Raw genomic sequence first — 10,249 nt, forward strand, 5'->3', positions numbered from 1 at the left:
CTACCTCAGTACAAAAATAAATTAACTTTGACTAAATATTAACGTTATGTTTTTTATTAGAGCTAAGCACTGATCATGGAAATATTATATTATATTTATTTTTACCAGTTTCTATCAAATTCCTCTCAAATAATGTCTTTTTAACAAGCTTAGGTATACACAACAATGTGCTTCTATCCTATTCTGTAGAAGCCCCTTTTGATCTACCACACAGTGTAGATAAAAAACCAGCTACACCCTCATCCAACATCCCCACCTCACAGGACAGCTAGTCATACATGGAATCAGGAGAGAGCATGAAAAGTAAGGTATCTATTAGCCTCCACTAGCAAAATCTGGGTACAGCACAAGAATATCTTCAACTTCATACACTTCTTAGTATATGAAATAATTACAAATATCAGAGTACCTCATACCATTTGGTCTGAAATCACTGATAACAGGGCAATCACAAATTAGTGTTGGAGAGTATGTCCCAACTCTTGTTCACATACTTTACAACTGGAATGTTCACCATTGAAGGATTCATTACTTGCAGCCACCTGCCATAAATATCGATATCCCAAATTACCCTGAAGAGTGACGTATCTGCAAAAAGTACCAATCGGCAACTTGGTTGCTCACCTATATATACTCCAGAGGGTCGCTGAAATTAGATATTAGGTTGCAGGCCCTGGCAGCAGGAGGGTGAGACCCTCGGAGCTGCTTGGCTTGCTCCACATTACATCCGCAGGAATTTACGACGTGTTAATTTTGTCTGGAAATTTATTTTGCTAATAATTTTTAAGCTACAATTTGAGAGATCTGGAAGTCTCGCTGGCAGCAACAAATATGGATGCCGGACACAATGTAAGTTTACTAATGTCTGGCAAGAATCCGACGCCAATGTCCCGGGAACTGGACATTCTGCAGAAGGACCTGGACACCCTCTTCCTCATTGTGTTCGGCATCCTCATATTCAGTAAGTACCAAAATCTTTGTTTTCTCTCTTTTTTCAAGTATTTAAACATATATATGGCACCTATTTCACATTTTGTATATTAATAAAATAGTTGTATTTTATATAGTTGTATATAGACGTACAATAATCTGTGAGTTAGATTTTGTTTTATTATGCTTAGAATAATGTATTTGGAATGCAATTTGTACTTTTGACTAACATTTGTTTATATTTCAGTCTTGCAGACCGGGTTCGCATTCCTTGAGGCAGGCTCCGTAAGGTCCAAGAACACCACCAACATCCTTCTCAAGAACATGCTCGATGTCTGTAAGTTATCAAACACCTTCGTTATTTGTTATCGTATCTGGCTTATGTCTGGTGAACCAGCACATGATTTTCTTATTCATATCTCATAGCTAAAGTACGCTCTCAATGTATATAACTTTGCCGACTCTTGTATTCCTGTAATTTCCTGCTTTTGCTTTTCCATCTGCTGGTGTTATATACTAAATTGTTCTCTGTATTTAACCGACTTCCTCCCACCAAGCCTCACGTAGTAATAATGATATGAATTCCACAATCGTCCCCACCCTGTACCAACCATCTGCCCTGTTACTCTCCCCAGTCATTGGTGGCATAGCGTACTGGCTGGTGGGGTTCCCGCTGGCGTTTGGAGGCGGGAACAGCTTCTCTGGTACAGAGTACTGGGCGTCGTACGGGCTGTCGGACGAGCACCTGGCCTTCTGGTTCTTCCAGTTCGTCATCGCCACCACAGCCTCCACCATCATCTCGGGGTCGATGGCTGAGCGGTGTGCCTTCAATGCTTATCTCATCTACACGACCGTGCTGTCAGGTGGGTGTGAAGCCTCTTTCTCTCTGTAAAGTATGTTTCAAATTTAGCAGGCTACTTTACACTATTTGGTGGTCAATGAATAAATAACTTTACTCACTGGCGTTATTTATATAATTTAGATAATATTTGAGAGGAACCTTAACCGGGCAATCTTGAGAGAAAGACAATTTTTTAGACAATAATAGCCTAACACTGATCATTATAATTAAACTTTGTGTTTCTCAATAAATTTAAAAGGCAATGCAAACAATAATACATTTCCCACGGAATTAATAGATACATTATAAAATACAGCAGTGTTGGTACAGCTGTAGTGTGCCGTGTTTTAATCATGTTTGTGTGTTGTAACAGCTCAGTTATGATAATATTTGTGTTTGTACAGCTGTGGTGTACCCGGTGGTGTCACACTGGACCTGGTCAGACGTTGGCTGGCTCAAGACTCAACATTACCAGGACTTCGGTGGCTCTGGCGTCGTCCACCTCACAGGGGGCGTGGCAGCTCTTGTTGGGGCTGTAATTCTTGGGCCCAGAATTGGTCGCTTCGGACCCAAGGGCAAGGAGATACGTGGACACTCTGTGCCGGTATTGTGGTGTTTGTGTGTTACTGAGGAAGTCTTGGTTGTAGGGTTGATGTAAAGTCATGACTTGGTTACTGACTTTAATACTTAATATGATTACATGACTAGTAGCTACCAAGCTTGGCGGGCATCCTGTACGCTCTATTGTTTACCTTCTCTCTCTGGCGTCTCAGCCGCCGCACATAGAAAACGGATGGTATCATTTTCTGTGAACATGACATCCCTCCTTTTCTTTAAAAAGAATGAATACAGGATGTCTACCCTGCTTGTAGCACAAAGCAAAGTTATTGACACAAAGTAAGTTATTACCATATCAAGAGATACTGCATACATTTAACATTAATTAAGCACACAAAGAATTTAAACAACTTAATCTTTTCCACAAAGGATTTCAATGTTAAAAATACATATGCAATGTTAAACAAACATGAAAGAAACTGTAATACAAAGTTACAAAATATTGAATGAGATATCTGCATTATTCAAACAATATTAAATTTAGTTTAGCACAATAAGTAAATACTTTTCATTACATAGGAACACAATTAATCATCAAATCGTGTAGGGCGTTTAACATGACGTTTAGGACGAGAGTCCTTAAATGCAATAACATCCCTTGATGAATTGTTTGTCGGGTTATAACTATTTTTTTCTTTTTCTTTTGCACGACTTTGCACTTCATCATTTTCTACACTAGTTGGAATCACTTTAAAATAAGCCATATTACGTGTTATACTATGATCTCTATTACTAGCTGTTACCATAGTTCCTTTTACACTAATCACTTTATATGGTTTTGTATCATACGGCATATCTAACTTTCCCTCTTTTTTCTTTTTAACGAGAACAGTATCTCCAACCTTTATGAATTGTTCCTTTGTACGTTGATCATGAGCAATTTTCATTTTGCCCTTGGCTAGTGCATCCTTCTCAGCGAGACGTTTATCCGTTACCTCGGCTGGCATGACGGGTAGTGCGATTCTCATAGGACGTCCAAATAAAAGTTCGCCAGGCGACTTGCCCAGTGTTCCATGTGGTGTTGCACGGTAGTTCCTGAGAAAAGCATACATAGCTTGTTTCCAGGATCGTCCTTCGGCATGAGCACAGCGTACCGCTTTCATGAGAGGTTGCATGAATCTCTCAACTTCTCCATTTGCTTGAGGATGTAGTGGCATCACACGGCGGTGTTTGAATCCAATATGCTCAGAAAAGTTGACGAAGTCTTGTCCATTGAATGGCGGTCCATTGTCTGTCTTGACAACTTCAGGAATGCCAAAGTTTGAAAAGATCTTGTCGAGTTTCGGGATGACGGCCTTTGCAGATGTGGAAGTGATGATTTCTACTTCTGGATAACGTGAGTGATCATCAATGACTACCATCAAGTACTCTCCAGTTGGTAGTGGTCCGCAGAAGTCCATCGATACTTCCGCCCATGGTGCAGCAGGTAGTGGTGAAGGTTGTAGAGGTGTTGGTCTTGAAGTATCCACTGCAGCTTGGCAAGGGACACAGGCATCATGCATATCCTTTGCTTGACGATCAATGCCAGGAAACTACACCTTTTCTCGTAGCAGCTGTTTGGTCCTAACAAGACTTTGGTGTCCTTGATGTGCAAGCTTCAGAGCACGTTGCTGGAGAACAGCTGGAATAACGATACGAGTACCTCGCAGCACAGTGTCGCGTTGTTGCGTAACACTTAATTCTGTCTGGATGCGTTCAAGTGCTTTGAATGCATCTTGGTCAACTCCTGAGGGTGGGATGCGTGGAAACTTTTTCTTAGTCAATGCATCCACTGTTGCTTGCAGAGTTGGGTCCTCTAGGGTTGCAGTACGGATTTCATCAAGAGTAAGAGCCTTAGGGACTGCATCACAGGTTACAGAGTGTACATATTCCTCGGCAACTTGCTGATGCTTGGTGATGGTGAAACTGTTTGCAGGATGTCGACTGATGTAATCAGCGGGATTGCCTGCACCCGGCTTGTATTTCACCGTAAAGTTGTATGGTTGTAGACGAAGAGCCCATCTCTCAATGCGAGCTGGTGGTTTGGACTTTGGATTATTGAAGATGGTCTCCAACGGTTTGTGGTCAGTGACTATCGTGGCGAAGGGCGCACCAAGCAGATACACATTGAAGTGTTCACAGCCCCATACAAGAGCAAGAGCTTCCTTCTCTGTCTGACTGTATCGTTGCTCAACATCTGTGAGAGAACGGCTGGCGTAGGCAATTACTACTCGGGAATCTGGTTGACCAGGTTTGTGTTGGGCTAAAACAGCACCTAAACCAACAGGACTAGCATCCACCGTTAACTCAGTGTCCATTGATGGATCAAAGTATGCAGCAGTCGCATTCTCTACTAGTGCATCTTTCACAGCATCAAATGCATTTTGCTCGATATCGCTCCAGTACCATGATGCATTTTTCTTCAGGAGCTCACGTAGAGGCTTCGTAATGGTAGCAAAATCTGGAATGAAGCGAGAACAGTAGTTTGCCATTCCCAGAAAACTATGTACTTCAGTGGACGTTGAAGGAGGTGCAGCATTCTTGATATCTGCAACTTTCTTAGGATCTGGAGACAGACCTTTGTCACTAAGTACATGTCCAAAGAATTCAATTTTATGTTGATTGAACTCACACTTTGCTCGGCTTAACGTCAGATTCTTTTCTCGTAAGCGTTGCAATGTTGCACGAAGAGCTTTGTCGTGTTCAGCTTGGGTACGGCCATAAACAATGATGTCATCAGACATGTTGTCAGCATTAGGTATGTCTTGCAATACCTGGCTGATGATGTGCTGGAATACCTCGGCAGCACTGTTGATACCAAAACTCAGGCGCTTGTACCTATACAGACCTCGATGTGTCGTAAACGTTGTGATGAATCGACTCTCCTCATCAAGTTCAAGCTGATGATAGCCCTTGTTTAAATCTAACTTGCTGAATACAGTTGCACCATTCAAGCGGTAGATCATATCATCTACAGTCGGTGTAGGATGGCGTTCACGCATTATTGCCTTGTTGGGAACACGCATGTCCACACAAATGCGTATCTCATCTGGATTCTTCGGCTTTGGTGGAGTGACAATTGGGCTTACCCATGGTGTTGGGCCTGTTACTGGTTCAATGATATCTAGTTCTATCAGCCTATCCAGTTCGGCATCGACTTTCTTGCGAGTATGGAATGGTTGTCGGCGATGTGGCTGGGCAACTGGAATTACATCTGGGTTGATATGCAGATGTACTTTGCTATCAGTATAACAACCTATGGATTTAAATCGATCAGAAAATTCAGCAACAATACCATCAACATTGTTTGCAGATTCCACTGCTACAGCATTAGAAAGCTGAAGTAGCCCCAATTTGGTTGAAGTCTTGTAACTGAGTAAAGACTCCTTTGCATTCCTAACAACATGGAATGTAGTAATGAGCATTGCATTCTTTGACTTAATCTCTGCAGTTAAAGTTCCAATCACTGGCAAGGCTAACTTTAAAGCATAGGCAGTGGCTTTGCCATTATAGTTCTCAAGCTTTGGGAACTGTTTTTTAAATTTTTCATAGTGGCACTCAGCAATGGTGTCAATGTTTGATCCAGTGTCAATGAGAACCTTGAGACAAATACCAGCAATGTATACACATGTCTCTGGGTTGTTTGGAAGATCATTCCATTCTGTGATTGCTTGTACTCCATAAGTATAATCACATTCACTGTCATCTGAGACTGGTTGTAATGAAATGTTGTCTTGTACATTATTAACATTTTGGATATGAGGCTCAATATTGTGTATACCACCTCGACCCCTATGACCTGATCCTCGTACAGTGCTTTTATTCATTGACTGTGGTTTCTTTAGTGCGGAACGACACATAGCACCAAAATGACCTAGTTTTCCACACTCATAGCACTTCTTACCTTGAGCAGGACAAACATTATCTTGGTGTGGGTAGTCTCCTCCACAATTGTAACATTTATTGTTGACACCCTCTGATGTGGGTCGTTGTGACTGCTTGAGCCTTGTTCCTTGACCCCAGTTGTGACGTGGTTCTCGGCTAAATTTACTGTTAGGTTTGCCATGATATCTTCTTTGATCACGGTGTCCTCCCTGAACCTTACGTACCTCATCACTGTTAGTAACAGTGGCAGAACCGTTATTAGCACTGCACTCCATGACACGAGCATCACGTGCAGCATCTTCCATTCGACGAGCCATATCCAGTATCTTGGTAAGAGAACTGTCATCATCAACAAGTTCTAGAGCTCTTCGACGGAGACATGTAGATGTGCATGTTTCAATTATTTGCTGTTTGATTTCTTTGTCAACATCAGCAAACTCACAATGGGCTGCTAAACCCTGCAGACGTGTGTGGTATTGATCCACAGTTTCATTAGAGAGTTGTTTTGCTCTCCTGAAATGCATAATTTCCATTGCAGTATTTTGCCTTGGTTTGAAATGCTCTGTTAGTTTGGCTTTGGCAGTGTCATAATCTTTGGCACCACCAGTGTCTTTCAGTGTGTCAAAGATGTCACAAACTCTATCACCTGCATAATGAAGTAGAAAGGCACGCTTTCTTTCAGCACTTTTGATGTCAGAAACTATCAACAAATTTTCAAACCTTTTAAGCCATTTGACCCACCTCTGTGACAGGTTTGTCTGGTCACAGTCAGGATCAAATGCAGGAAACTGAGGTATATTTGCCATTTTTACTGAATAAATGTAACTTATCACTTAAATGTTCCTCAGAATATTAAACACTTACTGCACTGAATATGTTAGTCAAGAATTCACTGTAATTACTTTAATTTTGCAAAGCACACAAGCATTTTTAATGCAAAAGTTCACAACAGTGCACAATATAGCAGCAACTGACTTCTTACCTAGCCCTTGTGTACATGTGTTGTTCCTACTCACAGCAGCAGCACAGCAGTTGGCACAGCAGTTGGTACAGCAGCAGTTGGTACAGCAGTTGGTACAGCAGTTGGTGCAGCAGTTGGTACAGCAGTTGGTACAGCAGTCAGTTCAGTGTGATGAATTTTGTAGCACGAAGCGTCGTTTCGTAACCAAAACATCAGGTTTTGTACACATCAAAGCGTCGTTTCGTACACAACGTCGGCTGATTCCTCAGTACACAGTTTCTTCAGCACAGCTTGGGTAGCACACAGCTTGGGTAGCACACAGCATTGGTTAGCACACAGCATCGTTTAGCACACAGCATTGGTTAGCACACAGCATCGGTTAGCATACAGCATCGGGTATGGCGCTCACAGCTTCTCTTCCTCCTCCAGGCAGCATGCTTCTCCCTTGTGTTTGAAACTGAACAAATACCTGCGTTCACAGTTCATCCTCGTCGCCAATGTGGTGTTTGTGTGTTACTGAGGAAGTCTTGGTTGTAGGGTTGATGTAAAGTCATGACTTGGTTACTGACTTTAATACTTAATATGATTACATGACTAGTAGCTACCAAGCTTGGCGGGCGTCCTGTACGCTCTATTGTTTACCTTCTCTCTCTGGCGTCTCAGCCGCCGCACATAGAAAACGGATGGTACCATTTTCTGTGAACATGACAGGTATGTTCATAGAACAGTGGTAATATATTATTATCTGAAGTCATGAAGCAAGATATAAATATTTGTGGATTATCATGTTTAATACAAATATTACACGTCAAGGTGGAGGTGTAAAGTTGTGTTTGAACTTCCAGCTGGCAGCTCTGGGAGGCTTCATCCTGCTCTTCGGGTTCCTGGTCTTCAACGGAGGGTCCCAAGCGTCCATCAGCCACGAGGGTGATGCTGTAGCCATTGCCAAGGCTGTCTTTAACACTGTGATCTCGGCGTCTTCAGGAGGCATCGCTGTGCTCTTGGTGTACCGTTCTGTGCTGTGTGGGAGGGAGTCCACCTGGTCCTTCCTAATGGCTCTTAATGGTTCTCTCGCTGGCATGGTATGTACCGCTCTGCGCTGTGTGGCCGGGAGTCCATTAGTGCTAGTATGATGGACTCTGCTCGCTGTAAATTTTCATTGGCAGACGTTTGATTTAAACTTAACTTAGTATTATGATAACATAACAAATTTCTTATCAAAATGGTGTTACTTGCAATATGTCTTAGTTTGTTTATCCAATGCTTAAGGACATGTTTCCATGACAGGTGTCAATCAGTGCCGGGTGCAACGTTGTGCGGCCGTGGAGTGCCTGTGTGATTGGCACAGTGGGTGGATCAGTGTTCCTCGCCATCCACACCCTTCTGCCCAAGTTGAAGGGTACGTTTCTGATTCTCTCGCCGCTCAGTTTTCTTAACTTTGTCTCAAGAAGGCAACAAGTAGCCGGCTTTACCTAACTTGAGTTTGAAATATTTTAACTTTAACGTTATGTTCTGTAGATGGCATATACTTAAATAATAATATTTAAAATTTTTTATATTATTGGGAAGTGTACGTGCATATTGGGACTGTTGAGGTTGTGAGTGTAAAGTTAATTAATATTTCTTCCACAGTTGACGACCCACTTGATGCTGTGGCTGTGCACATGGGAGGTGGGTTGTGGGGGCTGGTTGCTGTGGCCCTCTTCCAGGATGGTGGCATTGTGTACGGGGGCAGCGCGGAGGTCCTCGCCTGGAACATAGTGGGGGCGCTGGCCATAGTGGCCTGGTCTGGTGGTCTCTGTTTAGTTATGATTGGTTCCCTCAGGCTGCTCGGCCTCTTGAGGGTGCCTCCAGAAATGGAAATTGCAGGCAAGTGAAGATAATACATAAAGTTTTCACTTTTGTATTATATAATTGATAATTGTTATTTTTTTAGTGTTATGAACGCATTCATTATACATTGTATATGTTCTATATCTCTAACAAAATCTATACGCCAGGAATGGACATCTTGAAGCACGGGGAGCCAGCCTACCCAGCTGACGCTTGGCTGGAGAGCCAGTACGATGGATCCGTAAACACTCAGGAGAACAAGAGGAATTCAAGTAAGTTGTAAACTAAGTTGCTTTTAAAGTTTTGTGTGTGATGTTTATTTATTTGATATTAATGAAATGCATCATAGAAATTCATACAGTTTTGTCATCAACATTTTCCACTATTCATCTAATCCATTATTTTCCAGATCTTCCACCCAACATGTCTGCCCCGGAAGAATTTGGCTTGAATAATTCCCAGGACCCAGCTCCAGTCCCTGGACACCTTGTATACTGGAGTCGTGCAGGACCAGTCCCATCCCACCTCTCACCCGTCGTGTCCCTCAACAACCACGAAGCTAACCACTTGAACTCCAACAATAGTGTCTCTGAAGCTGGCTTCACAGTCCGACTGGGAGACCATGATCTGCGAGTCCTCGTTGAACCCAGAGATTAACGTGTACAAGATGCTCATTGTTACACCAATGAGGCTTTTGACGAAACCACAAAGCTTTAAGATTATCTTTTATTTGTCATTACTTATGAAAGTATTTGTATGTTGTCATTACTGATGAAAGTATGTGTATGTTGTCATTACTTATGAAAGTGGGTGTATGTTTGTCATTACTTATGAGAGTATGTGTGTTTGTCATTACTTATGAAACCTCAAAACTCTGAGATTCTCTGTTCGTTCTTCGACATTAAAGCTTGCCTGTATTGATTCGGTAAATTGACTTAATTAATTTATATTATTTTTCTGCACTAATTACATGAAATATATTATATATATTTTTGTATATATATTTTTTTATTCGGTGAACTTAGTAAGAAATCTGATAAACTAAAGGTTTAACAAGAATTACGTTAAGGTAAAGGATGTTGACAGAGAAAGATGGCGTGCATTTTTTACGACTTAAAGTAGGGACTGGAATAAAGTATGAAGTATGGAGGGACTTTAAGTATGTGCCTAGCCACATACCTTCGCCCGACAGTCTTCCAAGA

The 10,249-nt window shown here is 41.9% G+C and overlaps 1 protein-coding gene across 1 annotated transcript; it reads left to right on the forward strand.

Moving 5' to 3' along the window:
• Window positions 1-831: 831 nt before the first annotated feature.
• Window positions 832-9,704, forward strand: LOC138363522 (putative ammonium transporter 1). Its single transcript, XM_069322879.1, has 9 exons — window positions 832-961; window positions 1,178-1,267; window positions 1,488-1,793; window positions 2,176-2,375; window positions 8,060-8,296; window positions 8,502-8,613; window positions 8,847-9,083; window positions 9,215-9,319; window positions 9,457-9,704. Exons 1-9 carry the CDS (start codon window positions 832-834, stop codon window positions 9,702-9,704), a joined length of 1,665 nt encoding a protein of 554 aa, XP_069178980.1.
• Window positions 9,705-10,249: the final 545 nt, after the last annotated feature.

This window comes from Procambarus clarkii, chromosome 11 (assembly GCF_040958095.1).
Source record: "Procambarus clarkii isolate CNS0578487 chromosome 11, FALCON_Pclarkii_2.0, whole genome shotgun sequence".
Classification (NCBI taxonomy): domain Eukaryota; kingdom Metazoa; phylum Arthropoda; class Malacostraca; order Decapoda; family Cambaridae; genus Procambarus; species Procambarus clarkii.